General features: G+C 39.2%; 1 protein-coding gene across 1 annotated transcript; it reads left to right on the forward strand.

Annotated features, from left to right (window-relative positions):
• The first annotated feature begins 1,037 nt into the window (after positions 1–1,037).
• Positions 1,038–17,447, forward strand: LOC122754601 (dimethylaniline monooxygenase [N-oxide-forming] 3-like). The gene is given in 10 exon segments (XM_044003120.1): positions 1,038–1,169; positions 10,191–10,284; positions 10,438–10,529; positions 13,593–13,759; positions 14,689–14,779; positions 14,781–14,822; positions 15,517–15,533; positions 17,093–17,200; positions 17,202–17,335; positions 17,338–17,447. Coding segments are annotated over 10 exon segments (987 nt in total).
• Positions 17,448–22,423: the final 4,976 nt, after the last annotated feature.

The following is a 22,423-nucleotide window of genomic DNA, read 5'->3' on the forward strand; positions in this document are numbered from 1 at the left end:
TGTGGGTCTTTACCTGCCTGCCCCCCAATTTTGGAGGGGGGGGAACTAGCTATGATTTACTGATAAATTCAGCAAGAGATTAGGCTTTTAGGTATTTTTAAAAGTGTATTAGAAGTTAGTGAAGAGAGAGAGGGTGAGAACACATCTCTTATAGAATGGAAAACCATAGCTTAGATCTATGTGGGATAGCCAGAGAGAAAACCTTGCCATTTTTCTGTCTGCCCCCAAACCGAAGTCCCATACAAAAAGAGCCCAATCCAGTGAGCGAGCCTCACCTTCCTTCTTCCTGTCTCCCTCCCTGAAAGGGGAGGTCCTTCAAGCTGATTGATTGAGGGTGATCTCCTGTTGATTTTATAGTCCACAGACTCTGAGAGCAACACCCCACTCAGGACCAGCCAGGTGTGGTCTCAATTTAATCATCCTTAAGTAGGTTCTCAGTCATTCTCTCAGTCTCACCCAATTCAATCAATTCCAAATCAGTCTTCAGGTGGGGCCCCTGGGCATCCGCCAAATCCCATTATTTTATCACATAACTATAATATAAAAGTAAGGAAAATAAGTAAATGTTTTCTATGGAGTTTAGAAGTAGGATATTCAATATAAGAACTGAAAGATAGCACGTAAAATATAGTGAAATGACCAAAAGGGGTCTTTGGAATTAGAGTACATATTGAAAAGCAGATCTATGATTTCATAGGTTTAGGATGGTCCCAGTGTGGAAAGTTGCTTCATTGCTAAAGACCAGCATCTCCTCTGGAACTTATATCCTCAAAGAATTTAAGGGACACTGGAGACTAAGGACTTGTTCTACTTTTAACATAGTTAAAAGTTTGAGCAGTCAAACCTGGGTTGTCCTGATTCTAATGCCATCTCTCCATCCACTATGGCAAGTTGACTCTTAGGGATCCCTAAGCAGAAAGGTGGTGGGGGGTAATGGGGACAAAACCCATTAAGTCAATCAAATAATGTCAAATTTGACTTTAGCTATAATGTTGGCTCAAGAAGCTTTGCTTGAGCCTCTGTTTTTACAGAGCACCATGGGGAAGAGAGTGGCAGTCATTGGAGCTGGAGTGAGTGACCTGGCCTCCATCAGGGCCTGTTTGGAAGAAGGGCTTGAGCCTACCTGTTTGGAGAGGAGTGATGATGTCGAGGGCCTATGGAAATTCTCAGTGAGTGGACCTTTCAAAATAAGAGAGAGAAAATTGCTTTGATTGGTAGAACAGATTTTTTTTCTGGCTTTTGCTTAGACTTAAAAAATGCCCAGACACTTTTTTCCTCCATCGTGGAGCCTGGGAGGCCTCCTGGAAACAGGATTTCTAGAACAGCAAAATGTCTGGAAGACTGTGGTACGAGGCCATTTTTGCTGGCTACAAGTAAGGCCTGCGAAACCACAGGGAACATACAGCTCTTTTGAAAATTGAAGGAGTCTTTGCTCAGGATGAAACTGAATTCTATTTAGGCAAGGGGTGTGCTTATTGGGAAACCCAACAGAACAAGAGTGATCTGGGGGGGAGTTACTCAGGTTCATGGTAACAGTGAAATGGTTCGGGCTAAGTTCAGAAGCAATCTTCTTGCCAAAGCCATTGGACACAGGATCCAAGTGATGCTGTATCCCTCAAGGATCTAGAAAATGAAAACTAATTGAATTAAATTACACATTTTTTGCAAATGTAAAAAAACAAATGCCCATACAGAGAGATAGTGAACTATATATGTTGAAAGAGGCATATATTGTCAGACATGGTCAGTGTTCATTTTATTTCAGTAGTTTGTTGTTACATGGGAGAGATTCTGTGATGGGGGAAAGAAACTGGAAAATTATAGAAATATAAAAAATAACATCAAAAGACATTTTTGTTTGTTTAGTTATTTCCTCCCACCTTCCATAAATTATTTTCAAGCCAGCAACAAGTATGACAATGTGAAATTTCAGAGGTCCCTGAGATTGTCTTCAGATGTTAGCCTGGGATTGTTGTTTCTTTATTGTTTTGATTATTTCTGACTTCTTAACCCCCATTTCAAGTTTTCTTGGCAGAGATACCAAAGATGTCTCCCTGACTTCAGCCCCAGCATTCTATCCTCTGTGCCACCTAGCCTGGGATTAATCATTAGAAAAGGAGAAAAGTTGGTGTCCAAATATTGTGCAACTGTTTGTATTTGGCCAGTCACATATTTATTTATTTCAAGAGGAATGACTCCCCACATTTAATGAACAAAGGTTATCGTGGTCTTTTCTGTAGCATCATCCAAAATATAAATAATGAGTGTTAGCTTATTAGATTCTGCTGAAGGTCTTGACCAAACCATAAGAACATCGCAATGGTCTATTTTGGGTAACAAAAATGATGGACTGGGGAAAAAAACAATCTGTGTTGAAGTTCCTCAGACTTGAATTTTCTCTGACAGCAGTCCAAGTTTTTGATGTCCAGGTTTGATCAAATAAAGCATTTGATGGGGGCAGGTAGGTGGCACAGTGGATAAAGCACTGGGCCTAGATTCAGGAAGACCTGAGTTCAAATCTGGCCTCAAACACTTAATACTTTCTAGCTGTGTGACCTTGGGCAAGTCACTTAACTCTCATTGCCCTGCAAAAAAAAAGTGTTTGATGATGTCAAGACTTATATAATTATATTTTATTTAAGCAGTAGGTTAGCACCCCCAAAGCCTTCAAAAGCTTCAGTGGTCTTCTGAATCAGATGCTTCAATTTGGAACCAATGTAACACATATAAATAGAGTTATGGTTCCATTGCTATTTGATATGACATTGGGGGCTTAGAGCTAATGGAGATGGCATAGTACAATGAAGACAACAGTGCAGCCACAGATCCCGGGTTCAGATCCCAGCTTGCTTACTTACTACATGTGGGCGTTTGGCCAGATTACTCAAGCTCTCTCTAGGCTTCGGTTCCCTCATTTGTTAAAATGAAAGATTTGGATGAAGTGACTTTGAGGGTCCCTTCCAACACTAAATCTCTGATTATAGAATGTCATACATTCTACGATCTTATGATTTTAATGGTAAGGGAGATTCATGGACTAAAGATACTTGAATAGTTCCATATGGACCCAAGTGGCTTGCTGACCAAGTCAATAGTCATCTGGGTTCTGTTTTCCAGATGACACTGAGAAAGATAACAAATTTTGAAAGTTGAATAGAGTTTATTTCATTCCAAAAGAACTGAATTAAACCTTCTTTACTGATTGAAGTCATCATTGAGGAACTTTAAGAGTTCTATTCCGACATCTCATTACGGCTGAGGTGATTCTGGGCTCTCAGATGTAAAGCTGGAAAGGTTTTGAGCATGGGCCCATGGCAGACTATAAGGAGTCATGGAGTCCAAGGACTGTCCTGCATAAAGAAGTTCCTTACCAGGTTGCCTGTAAGGTGTTCTGCTTTAGGGCTAGGATGACTTTGCATCTACTAGCATGACTGTGGTCTACCTATATTTTGTTCTCAGGTTATACCTAACATGAGGTAGTATAGGGATAAGCTATGCTAAAGATCAAGAAATAGGTCAGGGTTAAGATTCATATTCATATACCATGTAACATAATCTAAAAGATGAGATCACAGAAGCTCAGAGTTCGAAGGAAACTCAGAGATGACATACATTTATCTACCAATGTCATTATTTCTTATTTCTTACATTAGGTAGGGGAAAGCTTGTCATGAAAAAGGCAGCTTGGTGGCTCATTGGATAGAACACTGGGCCTAGAATCAGGAAGATCCATCTTCATGAGTTGAAATCTTGCCTCCAACACTTGCTGGCTGTGTGGCCCTGGGCAAGTTAATTTGCTCTATTTGCCTCTGTTTTCTCAGCTGTAAAAATGAACTAGAGAAGGAAATGGCAAACCATTCCAGTATCTTTTCCAAGAAACCCCAAAAGGGGTCATGAAGAGTAGGGCTTGATTGAAATAACTGAACAACAACAATGAAAAGCTGTCATGGGGGTTCTACCTATAGCCCAACACTTATAGCTTTCTCATGCCCTTCACCCTAGCTCGTCAGTGACCCCCCCTTGAACTGAATCTGGATCTGAGAAGTTATCTAAGCTGGCCAGTACTCTTCTCACTTTCCTAGGGTTAGCACTCCATAGATATATGTTGGGATAATGTGAACTAGCCCTGCCAAAAAGGACCTTGAACCCCAGCCCTAATCTCTCTCTCTCTCTCTCTCTCTCTCTCTCTCTCTCTCTCTATATATATATATATATATATATATATATATATATATATATATATATATATATATATATATATAAACCCTGTGATCTAATTACATAATTTCTGTGGGCTGTATTTACCTGGATCAGTGTCCTGTCATAGAAAGGGATTTATATCATTGTATTTTTAAACAGTTCTATAGCTAGTAAATTTCATTGAGGAAAATGGTATGATACATACAAATTAGAAAAAAATATACTATATTAACCTGTAACTAAAGGTTCCATTTGAATATGCATAGTAGTATTGGGGCAGCTAGTTGGTGCAGTGGATAAAGCAGACTTTGACCAGACCAAGGTTATTGTACAAATGGGCTCAGCTAATTCAAATGATCCCTGCTATGTAGCCTTTGCCAGAGTGACACAGGTAATGCAGATTGTGCTGCTATGATGTGGCTGATGAGGTGACTGAAAATCAGCATGACCATCCCTATCGATCAGTGCCTTTCTTTTTCTTTGTTTTTCTAAAAAGTCATAGCCATATCTTCTTTTCAGCCTGCAGGGACAATACAATCACCTAGGAAGAATGTTTCAGAGGTGGTATCATATCCCTCAGCTTTTCTTCTGAGTGGATAGCAATGAATGAGTGAATGAGCATTTACATGCTTGCTACATGCCAAGCTCTTTTCTAGGCACTGAGAATAGAAATACAAAAGCTAAAGATATGCCAAAGAGAATGGGTTCTAAAAGGAAGAAGGAACACATATAAGGCAGTGGGGATCAGGGAAGGGTATTTGAGTAGAACTAGAGAGAAGCAGATTATCACACTGTTCATTCCAGTTCAATATGTACAGGCAGCCATTTAGAGTACACAAACCTGGATTCAGGAGGACCTGAGTTCAAATCCGGCTCAGACACTTGACACTTACTAGCTGTATGACCCTGGGCAAGTCACTTAATCCCCATTGCCCCGCAAAAAAAAAAAAAAAAAAAAAAAAAAAAAGTAGAGTACACAAACCGTTTTAAAACAGTGAGAGACTATCTCCATTATTTCCACGAACTGCAAAGATTGTGAGGTCTATCAGTTCTTTTAGGGTTATTCCTGATTCCTCTTCCTAGAGCAATGTTACTTTCCACCCTAGTCTAAGAAAGACCTATATTTTTTTTCATCATGGAAGCAACACATTTTTTTATCTTTTTTTTTTTTTCTGTCTGTGTTGTATGTCCACCTTTTTAGTCCTGCATTCGATAAGCATGTGCTAAGTACTACAATAAAAAGACAAAAATGAAACTGCCCCTGCCCTGAGGGAGTTTACATTCTATTATCTCAAGTCATGGCTGTTGTCAGTCACCCAAACCCTGATGCAATGATTTCTCTGTATTCTGCTCACAGAATTCATTTTGATAGTCTCTTCTTTCCCTGGGTCCATTAACCTGAGCCAACTCTCTTGTTTTTGTTTTTGGTGTGTGTGTGTGTGTGTGTTTTTTGGGGGGGGGCAGGTTGTGGTGGGTTTTTTCAGGGCAATGAGGGTTAAATGACTTGCCCTGGGTCACACAGCTATTAAGTGTCAAGTGTCTCAGGTCAGATTTGAACTCAGGTCCTCCTGAATCCAGGGCCATTGCTTCATCCACTTTGCCACCTGGCTACCCCTCCCCCCCAATTCTCTTACTCCTTGGAATCTCAACAGTCTTCATTAATCACCATGTCTCCTTATCTTTTTTCTGGGCTCATGTTTTCTTTAAAAGGGCCAAATTTCTTCAAAATGCCTTTTCCCTACCTTTATGCTGCCTTGCTTCTCCCCTCCCCTTCCTTAATAATCCACTGAGGTTTCAATGTTTCCTTGGATAAGTATGAGGATAAAATATTATCTTGTTACCACCACCTATTATGGTTTTTAAAAAATATTCTATTATATTCCAGACTGGGGGTCCCTTTCAAACCACAAATGGTTTGAGAAACCCTGTGATTTCTTGGTATGAATACTTCTTGCACTGATAAAGGGCAAAAACACAGAATCATAGGTTCAGAAGAGACCTTGGGGTTCTTTGAGTGAAAGCCCTTCATTGTACAGAAGAGGAAACTCAGGTTAAAGGGCTTATCCAAAGTCATAAGGCTAGTAAGCAGCTCTACATGCTCTGAGTACACTGTGAAACTATGGTCCCCAAACAGTTTGAATGGAAGAATGAAAGAATTTTAGAGCTGCAAACAATCACAGTGACCTTCTAGCCTGTCTCTTGTCAGTATCCCCAACATGCAGTTATCCAGCCTTAAGTGAGTGGGAACCAACTCCTTCTCAAGGTAGCCTATTCCACATTGAACTAGCTCTAATTATTAAATAAATTTTCCTGGCGAAAAGCCTGAATAGTAAAGAATCTTTGCAACTTCCATCATTTCTCACTATTCTCTAACCTGGAGAAGAAAATGCTAATCCTTCCACCCGATAGTCTCTCAGATACTTGAAGGCAAGTCTCCTACATCCCCAGAGTCTTCGATTCTCCAGGTTGAACCTACCTAGCATCTTCATCTGATCCTGTAACAGCATGGACATAAGAAAGTTTGGTTACCTTCCTCTGGACATTCTCTCATCAAGGTTCTCCTTAAACTGTGGTACCCAAAACGAAATCTAGTATAGCACAGGGCTTCTTAAACTTTGCCCACTCATGACCAGTTTTCATTCAAAAAAATTTTATGTGACACCAGGTATATAGGTATATATTAAAACTTCTTAACCATGGGGCAGCTAGGTGGCGCAGTAGATAGAGCACTGGCCCTGGATTCAGGAGGACCTGAGTTCAAATCTGACCTCAGACACTTGACACTTACTAGCTGTGTAACCCTGGGCAAATCACTTAACCCCAATTGCCTCAACAACAAAAAAAAAGAAAAAAATCTTTAAAAAAATACAGCCCACACTCTCCTTTGCTTTTATGTTGTTGTTTTTTTTGGTGGGGGGAGGATTAGAATTTTCCCCCCAGTATATATAATTACATATATAATATATAATACATATCTACATAAGTTAAAAATCTTCTTGGACAGTCTGAATTTCAACAAAAGAACAAACTTTCAGAAGATATATTCTTTGTTAGACTATGCTTCTCATTTGGGATTTGGAAAACATTGTGAACAGTTATAACAGCTAGGTAGTTAAGTGGATAGATTGCTGGGCCTGGAGTGAGGAAGACTCATCTTCCTGAGTTCAAATCTAGTCTCAGACACTTACTAGCCATGTGACCCTGGGCAAGTCACTTAATCCTGTTTGCCTCAGTTTCTTCATCTATAAAATGAGCCAGAGAAGGAAATGGTCAACCACTCCAGTATCTTTGCCAAGAAAACTCCAAATGGGGTCGCCAAGAGTCAGACACTACTGAACAACAACAATGTTTTACCTTTTCAAGCTTGTTTTAGATCCTAACTCTGATATCCATTGGCTTATTTATCCTTCTCGACATATGTTATCTGCATATCTATTAAAGATACTCTCTAAATCTTTAGTTTATTGACAAAAAACAATGTTAAACAGGATAACGTTAAAAATCCCTGGAGCATATTTGGAAAGAAGGGAGAAGAGATTAAGCATTTATATAGTGCTTATTATGTGCCAGGAACTATACCAAGCAGTTTCTTTTTACAAATATTATCTCATTTGGAAATTCATCATCTTATTTGACAACACCAGAGACTTCCTTCCAAGTTGCCATCAAACTATTAATGGCTACTTCTTTTGTCCAAATATTTGACCCAAAATAGAAAGCCTCACTAAAAATAATTGGTGTCCAATTATTCAGTTTATTATAATTCAACATGTATTTATTAAGCACCTGCTCTATGCCAAGCATAGTTCTAGGCACTAAGTATGCAAGATGAGAATGGAACTGATCTTGTTCTCAGGGAACTTGGGGTCTAGTGGGAGAAATAGCACATACTTAGATAAACATGAAATATTAATAAATAAACATGGAGCAGTTGGTTGAATCATTAACTGGGGAAATTTGGAAAGGTTTCTTATAGGAGATGTCACTTGAGTTGAGCCTCAAAGAGAGAAGAAGTTAAGGTGAAAAAAGAACATTCCAGGCATGAGGAACCTCCTGTACAATTGGCTAAAATACAGAGTACTAGAACATGAGTGATCAGCCTGGAGAAATAGGTTAGAGCCAGATTGTGAGGAGTTTAAAAATATGGCTCAGTTCCCTATATATTTAAGAAATGAGCCTTTATCAAAAGAGAAACTTGCTGTAAAATACTTTTTTTTTCTTCCTAATTTCCTGCTTAGGGAGAGGAGATTTAATTAACCAGTGACTAGACAGGAATGCAGGTGAGATACCCAAAAGCCTACTAGCAATCAGTGTTTCTTAATGTTAGTACATCTGTGTCTATCTTCTTACTTCCTGAGTTGCTTTCCTTATCTTCAAATTACCTTATTTTTACTTACTTCTATGCAACATTAGGTGTCACTGTTTCACAAATAATGAGAAAAAGAAACAAGTGTTTATGTGTCAGACATTGCACTGAGCTTTACAATTCTTTTCTCATTTGATAAGTATGTATGCACACATTATGTAAATAGTCTATTTGTATGGTGGTGTTAAAACCACACAATCCTATTTTATGGTTGATATCTTAACTAAGGGAGAATATATCCCAACCAATCCATCATAAGTTCTAGACCGAAAAGTTCTTTGCCCTGGAGTGATGTACAGGAATTGTGTTCAGATGAGCCAAAGAAATTTGGCTATGCTCCAGGGTTTGTCTACAAATTAGCAAGACATGCTAGCTAAACTCCTGAAAAAAAACATCTGGGAGAGGGAACAATGGAAAGGGGTCCTGGGCTTGCTTCAGCCTCCAACCTAGATCTACTCATCCCATTTACCTTTTGACTGTTAGAGGACTAGGGAAACTCTGAAGGGTCTGGAGAATGTTGTCAAGTGCCTGCGGCTGAATCTAAATTCATATCTTCCTGACTCCAGGGCTAGTGTTCTATCCAGGGCACCACCTAGCTGCTCCTGAAAGGTAGAGTGACAGCTATTGTGATGGTCTGAATTCAAATCCCACTTGGTGGTCCTGGTCACCACTAGAAAGAAGTAATATTTGTAAAGCACTTAACACAGTTCCCAGCATTTAATAGGTGCTCTATAAATGCTTATGTATTCCCTTCCCTCCCCCCCCCACTTAATCTCTCAATGTTCTCTGGCAATCCTCTGAGACCAATAGTTGTACTGATTTATAACTCTCTATTGTATTTGAAAGAGAGAGAGAGAGAGAGAGAGAGAGAGAGAGAGAGAGAGAGAGAGAGAACCTGTGATTCATTCCCAGAAGAGCAAACTTTCCCTACCAATACAGATTGGCACCTTCTCTACAACTTGTTGTCTTGAGATTTGCCTAAAGGAATAAGAGCTTAATGACTTGTCTTGGGTCATGGATAATATATAATTCAATATATATTAAGTATGTTTTGGTTATCTGTGTATGTGTCTTATAGCACAGCTCTATGAGGTAGGGGGAAGTAATGGAGGTATGTGCTATCTAAAGTTTGTATTTTCCCCCAGTCTCTAGAACAGTGTTCTGCATCCACGGAGTTCCTAGCAATGTTTGTTCAATTAAATGGAATTAAAAAGTGAAAAATCATTCCATTGCTGAAATGTTCTAATTATTAGAAAATTTTCCTTTATGAAGAATTCTGCCTCCCTTAAATTTCTACCCGCTGCTCCTAGTTCCACCTTCTAAAATAAAAGTAAAGTCTGTTCCCATTTCTTCATGGTAACCTTTCATATATTTGAAGAGAGCTATGATGTTGGTCTTATACCCTTTATTTGCCTGGATTATTTCAATACACTCTTAACTGGTCACCCTTCTTCCAATCTCTCCTATCCTATACATTCTTTCCCAGGGTCTTCTGAATTGACTTGAGAGCAAAAGTGCCTACTGGTGAATTAAATTAGCAATGTACCTTGAGCTTCATAGTCTTGCTCAATTATAGACACCCCGCTTTGCTTTTTAATATCTATAGTGTTGTTGGTTTTTTCAGGACCATGCAGAAGGCAGAGCAAGCATTTACAAGTCTGTGTTCACAAACTCCTTAAAAGAAATGATGTGTTTCCCAGATTTCCCTTACCCAGATAACTACCCCCCCCTTTTTTTTGGTGAGGCAATTGGGGTTAAGGGACTTGACCAGGGCCACACAGCCAAGTGTTAAGTGTCTGAGGCCAGACCTGAACTCAGGTCCTCCTGAATCCAGGACCAGTACTCTATCCACTGCACCACCTAGCTGCCCCACTACCCCATTTTCATGCATAGGAGCAAGCTCCAGGAGTATATCACCATATATGCCAAAGAGAAGAATCTCTTAAGATATATAAGGTTTAAGGTAAGCTGTTATAAACAGAACTGGTCCTTGGTAAAATTATGAAGCCTACACAGTTTCTTTGAAGCCTATTCCCTCCAACCCCCTCCTTTACCTTCACTTTCAGCACTTATTCACTCACTTAATGACAACTCCTAATACTAGGACCCCCACACTGTAGAATGTCCCAATAACACCTGCCTTCCCTGAGGAGTTCAATGATCTAACTCTCTATGCTTCTCTTATCTCTTATCTATACCCTAAGAATATTAGCACTGAAAGGGATCTTAGCAAGTGAACACTTTTATTTTGCTTTTGAGGAAACTGAGTCTCAGAGAGGTTATAGAACAAGTTAGTAGATAAGAGCAGTAGTATGCGGGAACAGGTTTCTCCTGGCTCTCAGCCAATTGTTAACTTTTCAGCGTAAACATTTACACCCTGAAAATCAGCCAATACTACAAATCAGTGCTTGATTTATTATTTTGTTGATTGTCTAGACTTAATAAAGTGACAGAGAAAATGTTAGTAATGCAGATTAAAGTTAAATGTGTGTTATACATATGTTTTTTCTTTTCTTTTTTTTTTTAGTGAGGAAATTGGGGTTAAGTGACTTGCCCAGGGTCACACAGCTAGTAAGTGTTAAGTGTCTGAGGCCGGATTTGAACTCAGGTACTCCTGACTCCAGGGCCAGTGCTCTATCCACTGTGCCATCTAGCTGCCCCTCATATGGTTTTTCTTTAGAGAGACAGTTGTTAGATATTTACCAGCAAACCCCTGGACAGGAGGACACGATTATGACTCAAAAGCCAACACTCTTTATATTACAGATTTCAAGTTGGGAGAGACCTTAGGAGTTATAATATAGTCTGCTCCTCCTCCTCATTTTAAAGATAAGGTGAAGTGATTTATCCAAAGTCATATAGATGGTAAGGGGCAGAGCCAAGATTGAAAAACATGTCCTTTGACTCCATATCCAGAATTCTTCCCATTGTAACATTCTTCTTCTCCAAGGATACTTCTACACCTTTCCACTATACTACAATGTCTACCTAGGTCCCATCTGACCTTTTAGTTCAATTGTAAAACACTGACAAATAACTAGCTAGTCGTTGCCTTAAGGTGCCAACTCATTCAAGAGGTCTGTCTTATTTTCCCCAATTGTTCAAGTCCATTTGTACCTCTATCTCTATCTCAATTTATATCTACACGTTTTGCATGTGTGTGTGTGTATATATATTTGTATGTATGTGTGCACATTTATATGTGTACACCTATACTTGTATCTATATACCTATATATTGGCATGTATATAGATGTTGCATATATCACATCTATATGGATTTCTGCAGGTATAGCCCTAGATTTATTTCCTGTTTTTACTTATTTGGGGGCATGTTGTAATCCTCCAATAGAATGCAAGCTCCTAAAAAGCAGGAACTACCCCATTTTTGACTTGTATCCCCAGAGCACAAACATGACACCTGACCATTAGTAGCAGGTGCTTAATAAGTGTTTTTGTTTGTTGATTTGATTGATAAATCAATGTATTATAGCTCCCCAAGGCACTTAAAAACTTTCTTGAATCTAAAAACTGAACTTCCATTTGTGAAATTCCAATTACCACAGTAGGATATAAGAGGATTAGATAGGGGAGAAAAAGAGGGGGGAAAGGAGTCTTCCTCATGTTCATCAAGTCATATCTAAGCATAAGATCAGTCCTGTGTATAAACGAGTTAAATTGTATCCATAAGGTCACTCTCTAAGACCAGATTTTAGTTTTCTAAGAGAGGTCTTTATGATTCTGAAAATAATTCAGTCAAAGAACAAATTACCACATCACAAATTGTGAAAGAATTTCACAATAGTATTATATGTTTGGCGTGGGGTAGGGGGTGGGGGGGAACTGGCTATAACCTATGTCCAAGAATAGGGGAATGATTAAATAAAATGTGCTTCATTATTGAAATGGAATACCCAAAGCCATTAAGACTGATAAGTATGAGGAATACAAATAAGAAAAGACTGAAATAAGATAAGCAGAACCAAAAGAATAGAGTGCATATTTAACTGTGGCCACATAAGAGGACAAATTAATAGATCATAGACTCAGAGCTGGAAGGGAAAAATTAATTAGTGGAAGAATGAAAATATGTTGTTTACTCTGTGTAAAGTCCTGTGCTAAGAGCTGAGAAAATACAGAAATATAGAAAATCTAGAAAAACATGACAGTTCCTGCTCTCATGGAGATCCCATTCTAATAACAGGAGATGATACATATAGAAGATTTCAGATGGAAGTCAAATGGCAAAGACCAGTAGTTCTTAAGGTACAGAAGTGAGGGAGATGAAAATGCATCTTCTTTAATGTAATTTTTAATCAGTAAAATAATGCCATTTTCTGAAGTTTAACTGTGTGGAAAACAAAACATTCTGATCGAGACTTTAGAAACAGCACCTGGAAAATTACTAATGTTTCATACAGTATGGTGCAGTGATGGGATGGGGAAAAGGGAGCCCTAAGAGGTCCTGGGTTCAGATCCCAGTTCTGCTATTTATTACCTGTGTGACCATTAGCAAATCACATTGCCCCCTCTGGGAGTCAGTTTCCTGATCTATAAAAAGGGGAGGTTAGACCAGATGACCTCTAAGGTCCCTTTTGGGTCTAAGTAAAATCTATGATTTTATAATCTTAAAACTTATATGATTCAGAATGTACCACGGGAACAGGAGCAATCAGAAAACCTTTGTGGGCCTCAGGTGAAAAGTAAGGTGGTGGGGCGGCTAGGTGGATAAAGCACCGGCCCTGGATTCAGGAGTTCCTGAGTTCAAATCCGGCCTTAGACACTTGACACTGGCTGTGTGACCCTGGACAAGTCACTTAACCCCCATTGCCCCGCAAAAACAAACAAACAAACCTCCCCCCCGCCCCGAAAAGTAAGGTGGTAACTCTCCCTTCTACCTGTTAAGCATATTATATCCTCTCTGCCTCCAAGTTCAGTCCTTATTCCATGTCTTTACTTGTCTTCCCTATCCATTCATGCATGCTATGACTGAGAAGAATGGGGCTTTTTTGTTTGTTTTCCCTAAGACTTTGGTCTCCAAGATAAAGAAGTGCCCTGATTTCTCTGTTACTGGTCAGTGGGATGTTGTGACTGAAAAGGATGGGAAGCAGGAATCAGCTGTGTTTGATGGTGTTCTGATATGTTCAGGGCATCATGTGTACCCCAATCTGCCAAAAAATGACTTTCCAGGTGAGTCTAAATATGACGTGCAGGGAAAGACAACAAAGCTAGCAGAGGCAAAACTTTTGATTGCTTAATGCTTTTGTGGTTGTCATTTTGTTATTTTTTTCTAAATAACAGGAAGGTTAAAACAAATCTATACATTCCCCTATCCTACTATGAACCAAACCTATTAGTTCATCAGTATGGGAAACTCCTTCTGTGGAAACTCCCTCCACTAATGCAGACTGATAACTTGGCTTTACTCTTAAAAAGTCACCAGCGGGGACAGCTAGGTGGCATAGTGGATAAAGCACTGGCCCTGGATTCAGGAGTACCTGAGTTTAAATCCGGCCTCAGAAACTTGACACTTACTAGCTGTGTGACTCTGTGCAAGTCACTTAACCCTCATTGCCCTGCAAAAAAAAAGAAAGAAAGAAAAGAAAAGAAAAGAAAGAAAGTCACCAGGGAGGTGCTGAGAAACTGAGTAAATTTACCCATGGACACACAGCCAATATATGTCAAGGACAGGACTTGAACCCTGGCCCTTCTGATTCTGAAGTCCTTCCATCCATTGTTCTTTAGTGCCTCTCTTTCTGAAGAAATGGTTTTGAAATGGTCTAGGGACTTGACAATAAAATATATGGTGCTAGGGCAGCTAGGTGGAGCAGTGGATAAAGCACTGGCCCTGGATTCAAGAGGACCTGAGTTCAAATCCGGCCTCAGACACTTAATACTTACTAGCTGTGTGACCCTGGGCAAGTCACTTAACCCCAATTGCCTCACCAAAAAAAAAAAAATATATATATATATATATATATGGTGCTGCTTTGAGAGCATGGGTCCTACAAAATAATTTCTGCATTTTGGCATAACAAACAGAGCTAAAAGACAAAGCAAAATTGAAAGTTCATTCTTGATTGTCTTTAGCAAGCTCATCTATTCTCTGCTTTCCCCCTCAAGACTGAAAGAGTTTAAAGGCAAGTCCTACTACAGTGGGGAGCACAAGGGACCAGAAAGATTGAAGGGGAAGAGAGTGCTTGTAATTCATTTGGGGGAATTCAGGCTGTGATATTGCTACAGAGCTGAATCATATGGCAGCATAGGTATGGTTTTCCAGCATGCCTTGTGATTTATTCTTGCCCTAAGTAGCATTCCTAACAATAAGGAGCCTATGATGGCATGGCTGACTTGGAACTCAAGTAGTGAGGGCCAAGTCAGCCTCCCTCTAAGAGTGGACTCCATTGATTGGTGGTCAGAATATGTCTAAGGAAGTATCAGCATAGGAAAAAAATCCATCTTCCTTTCTAAACATTCTCACGTTGCTTTGGTTTTAGAATGTTCTGGATTTTAGGCAAAAACCATTTTAAAAAATCCTTAAGTATGGGGCGGCTAGGTGGTGCAGTGGATAAAGCACTGGCCCTGGATTCAGGAGTACCTGAGTTCAAATCTGGCCTCAGACACTTGACACTTACTAGCTGTGTGACCCTGGGCAAGTCACTTAACCCCCATTGCCCGGCAACAAAAACAAAACAACAACAACAAAAATTTTTAAGTATGCACCACTACCAATGGTGCAAACAATAGGGAAGTTATCTCTAGAAGTGGGGTTTAATGCTATAAGACTGGGAGCCTCCCAGCATGCTTCTAATCACAGAGTCACCAAACTTCATAGCGGGCAAGCATCATTGAGTTCATCTGGGTCAATCTCATATCTGAAAAACAATCCTCTCTCCAAAATCCTCAGTGAATCGGAGGTGAGGTTAACCTAACACTATTAAAAATTCATAGTCTAAATATACTGTCAGGTAATGAAAATAAAAGAGTTTGAGTCATAGAATCAAAGAATTTCAGAGGTGGATGAAATCTCAGTTACTAATCTAATCTATGCCCTAAAAATAAACTCCATAAGGAATCATAGGACTAGAGCTGGAAGAGAGCCAGAAGCCATCTAACTCAAACCCCCTCATTTTACATACAAGAAAAACAAGGTTCAGGAAAGTCAAGTGACTTGCCCAAAGTCATATAGGCAAAGTCAGAAGTTGGAATTGACCCCAGGTCTTCCATCTCAAGAGCCAGTGGTCTTTCCATTTTACCCTTCCATCTAAAGCATGAGAATCATGGGAGACTTGGTGCCTGCAAGGCAGCCCATTACACTTTTGAAAAGGTCTACTTGTTAGGAAATGTTTTCATTATATTTAACCACAGCAACTCACAAAGGACATTTATCAAAGCACAGATGTGGTGTGAGCCACACTGATCAAGTCATAACTCTTCCATCAGTTGACAATGTGAGAAAGCAGATGCCCATAATAGACCAGTTAACAATAATAAATGAATCTTTATGAAAGACTTATTAGATCCAAGGCACTGTGGAGGGGCCAAAGACATACAAAAAAGAATTCTCCCTGTCAAGAAACTTGAAATCTAGCTGAGGAGACAGCACACAGATATTTGCAAGTCAAAATAACTATACAAAGATGTCAGAAGACAGTAAATTATTAAGCATCCAGAAGGAAGAATTTAGTGTTGGGAGTTTAAAGGAAGAGATAGATGGGTGAAAGCTGGAAGAGTAGAGCAAACTCGCATGGAAGAGGATGGTCTGGAGATAACCCTTGAAAAATGGAAAGAAATTAGGTAAAAAGCCTTTAGTAAGGAAGGAAAAATATCCAGGTGGGAAGTTAAGGCATGGCAGCAGGAGTGGGCTTTGTATATTTGGGAAATTGACTAGTTTGATTAGGCCAAAATATTTGTTATTAGAAAATAGTGAGAGGGGGGCAGATAGGTGGCTCAGTGGATAAAAGCAATGGCTCTGGATTCAGGAGGACCTGAGTTCAAATCTGACCTCAGACACCTGACACTTACTAGCTGTGTGACCCTGGGCAAGTCACTTAACCCCCATTGCCTAAAAAAAAGAAAAAGAATACAGCAGGTGGAGAAGGGGCTGGTACTCAAAATTCACTCCTAAGTATAAAGAGTCAGTAATGGATCATTTCCTGAAGGAAGGTTTTAATGTATGTATTAGGGTTGAGGGGAGGGAGGCAGGTAAGGAACTGGTTAGGTCATTGAGTTGCCTAAATTGGGGAAGATGTGGTAATTGCTATAGAGGAAGAAAAAGAATACAAAAATGCAGGGCTTGTGAGGGTATTGGGGCAAACATACACATCACCTACTATATAACTTGCCCAGGATTGCCGTGCAATGTAAACCAAGAAAAATATAGTTGCATTTCCAATGAATTTACCATACTTTGGGCACAAAATGAACACTGTCAGTATTATACTCTTTTCTTCTGTTTTATGGAAAGTCTGATAAAAACAAATGAAAAATGTTATATTCTGGGCTATTGGCTCTTTTTTCTATGCAGAACACTGAAAAAAGAACCTGTGTTCAACGATGAGCTTCCAGGCTGCATCATCTGTGACACAATAACCGTCAAGCCAAATGTAAAAGAATTTCCAGAGACATCCATTGTGTCAGGATGGCACAGTGTTTGAGGCCACTGACACTGTCATTTTGGCAACTGGTTATGGTTATGCCTACCCTTCCCTTAACAACTCGATCATCAAAAGCAGAAAAAATGAAGTGACTCTTTTTAAAGGCGTCTTCCCTCTCACCCTGTGATTGGCCTCATTCAGTCCCTTGGTGCTGCCATACCTATTATTGACATGCAGTCCCAATGGGCTGTAAGAGTAATAAAGAGCAGGGGCTGGGGCAGCTAGGTCATGCAGTGGATAGAGCACTGGCTCTGGAGTCAGGAGGACCTGAGTTCAAATGTGGCCTCAGACACTTGACACTTACTAGCTGTGTGACCTTGGGTAAATCACCTAACCCCAATTGCCTCACACACACAAAAATAGTAATAAAGGGTAGGTGGAGGGAGAGATTATTAATAAAGGTGGGACCTATCAGCAAAAGATCAAAAGTGAATCAAAGATCCAACTAATTATGTAAGCATGGGCAGAGCAGACAAAGAGAAAGAGTCCTAATAGCAGAGGAAAGAAAGGTCCAAGAAAGGTAATATCAGAAAGGTCCAGGTATTGATATTGGGAACCAAATCTCGGGAAGACAAGTTCAGAGACAGATAAAAAAAAGAGAATTGGGATACTAGGCAAGAGGTAGGGACTGTTGTGGGAACCAGGAAACAAGACAGGATTCAAATTGTTTGACAACTATGATACAAAGTATAGACTTAATCACACAGAAGTAAAGGTACAAAGCAGGGATCTAGTTCCTAAGGAATCAAAATACCAAAGTCAGAGTATAACTAACTAACTAACTAACTAAACTGGTGATCTACTGACAGTTTGTTATTTATATGACACCAACTTCGGACAAGCTTGATCTCAAACTTTGGGTGAAGTGCCCCAAACTTCAAAGACTTTAAGATCCAGAATACAAACAGGGGTTGGAAGGCTCAAGTCAATTGGGGGTTTGTCTGTTTTTTCTAGATCATCTCACAGATCTGAAAGATTTCAAGGAGCCCAGATCTCCCCTCACCTCATCCCAAGGTAGTCCTGAACCATTAAAGCAGTTGTAGCATGAGGTTATCTTTTCCAGAAGCCTCCGCATCAGAAATGAGAATGGAGTAGTCCTTTACTTAATCTATCCCAATAATTGTGACCTTTGAAAGAAGAATTGGGTCTCCTCTAAATACATCTTCTGCTCTTCTCCTAATTCCTTAATAACTATAATAATTTCCCATGAAAGTATTTTAAGTGTTTGGTCCAATCTCTTTCTTTAAGCCTTGAAAAAAAGAGATGTCTGCCCTCCCTTTCAAGTAGATAAATCACACACAAAAATCACAGAAACTAAAAAATATATATATAGATATCATATAGCACTTTAAAGTCTTCAGAGAGCCTGCTTTTTATCTCACTTGATCCTTACAACAATCCTTTGAGGTAAGAACTATTATTATCCCCACTTTACAAATGAGGGGATTTAGGCTTAGAAAAGGTTTATGGCAAGTGCCCAGGGTCACAAGGCTATTAAGCGTCCAAGGCAAAATTGGAGCTCAAATCTAACTCCAAATCCAGAGTTATATCTACCATACTAACCTAGCCACTTCTTAGTTATAGGTTAGAAAGGACATTATCACCCATCCTATGAAATGACACTATTCCTAAACATGTGACCTCATTCCTGTAATGGAATTTAAACTACTAGGCAAAGGTTATTTAAGAAATGACATGGAATCAGCATCTGCATCAAGCTATACCTTGGGGTAGTAGATAAAGGGCTTAGAAAGATCTGTGTTAAAGTACTGTCATGGACACAGATAAGCTATGTGACCACAGGTCACAGGCTACATACATACACACATAGACTATACACACACACACACACACACACACACACACACATATAGATATGTTGGATATCAGATTTTGAGAGACATTTGATGCAGATTTCTTTTTATTTTCCAAATCCACAATGTGTCTTATTTTTCTTACATTAATTTTGTTCCTGACAAACATTATCTTTAGCGATTTCTATCCCTGGTTTACTAAAGAATTCTCTCCCTAGCTCAAATTGTGAAAGGTATTTGGTTTCATTTATTTTGTTCATTCATTTTTTTCATATTCAGGTTGGCATTGAACCTTGAAATGGGTAGTTGCTTTAGGAAGAAGCTGCCCCCTTGGGGAGAAAGCACCTTTCTATTAGTGTATTGAAACAAAATTTCACTTTATACTATGGTAGTTAGAACTCAACACACACCAAACCCCTGAGTCCATACTCAAAACCTTCTTAGAGAATCCAGTCACCCCTTTACTACCCAGAAGACTTTACTGAAGAGTCATTATTGACTTTGTTCCTTCAAGGTGAGTCTCTTTATGGTCCCATTTTTATCCTCAGAAAAATCCACGTAAATTTTATAAGGAAGTCTATTCCCCCATTTTACAGGGTCCACAAGAGGTTAAATAACTTTCCCAAAATTACGCAATCAAGTTTATGGCTAGACCAAGTCTAAAGCCAAGGCTCTACAATTCCAGACAAGTGTTCTTCCTAGTCTTATAACTGGTCATAAGACAGATTAGAATTGATACTGTTGTGATACATAGCTCATGAAACGATAGAGTTGGAAAGGATCTCAGATACCCAGCCCAAATTCCCCCCATTTTACAGATGAGGAAACTGAGGCTTAAAGGAGCTTAAGAACTTGCTGGAGTGGTTTACCATTTCCTTCTCCAGCTCATTTTACAGATAAATAAAACTGAGACAAACAAGGTTAAATGATTTGCCCAGTGTCACACAAGCTTTAAGTACCTGAGACTAGACTTGAACTCGGATCTTCCTGACTCTGAGCACAGCACTCTATCCACTGCACCAGGTAGGCACTTTGCAAGGTCATGAGTAGAATGCATTAAAAGGCAGTATTTGAACCTGTCAGCTGACTCAAGAGCCAATTGTCTTTACCTACTATAGTAAGTTACCTCTCATCTTATCAAATAATCCAATTAGTTTCCTAGTTGAAAATTATTCCTCAGTTCAAGTATACTCATTTGACAAAAGAGGTGTTGGCAGTTCCTATAATACAGTAGTGATATTCAAATTGCAGAGGTTCTAAGATACTCTCTCTACACCCTATATTCTTACTCTCCTAGTCTTTGCCTCTATTGCATGTATAAGCCTTTCAAGGGATCATTCACCAGATTTAATGGTGCCTGATACCTTGACAAAGAAGGGTTTAACTTATGGTGAACTCCTAAGATGGACAATGTAATTGTATATCTCACATTACTGAGAAGATTAAATTCTCACATGATACCCCAGGTGAAAATGTATACTATCTCACTTTTATTGCCCAGTTGGATGGTGAGTTTCTGAGGACCATGCAGACTTACTTTCTGACAGCTTTGAGATCAGATAACCTGACTATGGAAAGCTTAAAGCTTTGTTTTCTTTCACAACATGAATAATATGAAAATAAGGTTTGCATGATTGCGCATGGATAACCTATATCAAAATACTTACTATCTCAGAGAGAGGAGAGGTAAAGGAGGGAGAGAGAAAATTTGGAACTCAATTTTTTTTTAAATGAATACTAAAAGAGTTACCCTCCTTGGTAGTCTTAAAACAGGAATGTTTAAACCTTTTTCATTAAACAGACCTGTGGCAATATGGACACAAAGTACCAACTGAAATATTTATTTTGGACCACAGCCAATGTGGGAATTTGTTTTGTTTGACTATACATATTTATACCAAGGGGTTTTGTTTTGTTTTGTTTTGTTTCTCAGTGAGAACTGGAAAAAAAACCCAAATTTTCATGGATTGGAAAAAAGTAAAATTTAATAAATAAATTTCAAGTGCTTTGAAACTGTACTAAAATCAAAATATTTTGAGTGGGCATCCTTTGGAACCTGAAGAAGCCAAGATCCTCTTTCTTCTTGTAATCCTCTTTTATCTACTGTAAGGATAGTTATGGATTCAGGAAGCCCAAACAAGTTCACCTTAAATTAGCCCTTGGAGTTGTCCCACATTTACTTCTCAGCTGTCAGCTGTGTTGATAGAGGGCCTACTATATTGTGGCTTGAAGGAAAGATCCATGGGAATAATTAAGCTCAGATAAATTCCCATTTGATAAATCTGGAAAAGCTTTGTCTGAAATCGTGAGGCATATTCTCTTCCACCAATTCATTTCAGCAATAGCTGGGTTGTGCAAAGCAGTACAAAGATGAAAAAGGCCTTGGCCCTGCTCTTCATAAGCTTGCACGGTCTGGTAAAGAGGATAAGACAAGGACACAAGTAATAATTACAGGGTAAGACAAAATGTTATAACTTCCATAGAAGAGATAAAAAGTCATGTGCAGCAATAATGCAGCTGGTGAGCAATGGCTAATAAACTAGAAAAATATGAGATTTTTTTTCCCCTCCACTAAAGGCCTCCTTGATGTCTCAACTTGGCATGAAGGTGATACTGGGTTCTCACAAAATCTGAGCTGTCAGGGACCTTAAAGGCAATCTCTTAACAAGCTGTACCTGACTAAAAATCCCCTCTACAATTTATTCCAAAAGAGCCTGAGGAGGCTTTGCTTGAAAGACTCTAACAGGTAACATCTACAAGGTACACTTTTGGGGTGATCCTGTAAAGTAGAAATTTCATTTTTTTTCCCTTAAATCAAGCAGAAATAGAAGCCATGGATGGAAATTGCAGTGAGAAAGATTTCTGTTTGATTGGTCAAATGAACTAAAAAGTGGTAAACCTGAAGAAGAGAAAACTGAGGTATGAGTGTGGGGAGTAGGCTAGAATATGTTATCTATCTAAGTATTTAAAGGACAGTCATGTGGAAGATGAATTAAATTTGTTCTTCTTGGTACAACTACCCCACCCATTCTTCCTATGGCATAACTTCAGGATCATACATCATCCTGGTCTTTTTTCTCTGGATGCTCATTCATTTATCTATATCCTTTTTAAAATGTGGTGCCCAGAGACAAGCAAAATATGGAAAATGTGGTCTTGTCAAAAACAGAGATTATCACTTCCCTAGTATTAGACACTCAAATACTCAAATGGATTTGTGGTCTCACCAATTTGAATGTCCTCTTCTGTGACACAGCATCTCATCCATAGTTGCCCATCTTGTGCAACTCTTGTCCATTGCTCCCATAGTTTGTCTCAAGGAGTCCAGCAGACATGGTGGGAACCTTCTTCACTTTCTGCTGACATTACCAGGATACTAACAGATCA

This window comes from Dromiciops gliroides, chromosome 4 (genome assembly GCF_019393635.1).
Source record: "Dromiciops gliroides isolate mDroGli1 chromosome 4, mDroGli1.pri, whole genome shotgun sequence".
NCBI lineage: Eukaryota > Metazoa > Chordata > Mammalia > Microbiotheria > Microbiotheriidae > Dromiciops > Dromiciops gliroides.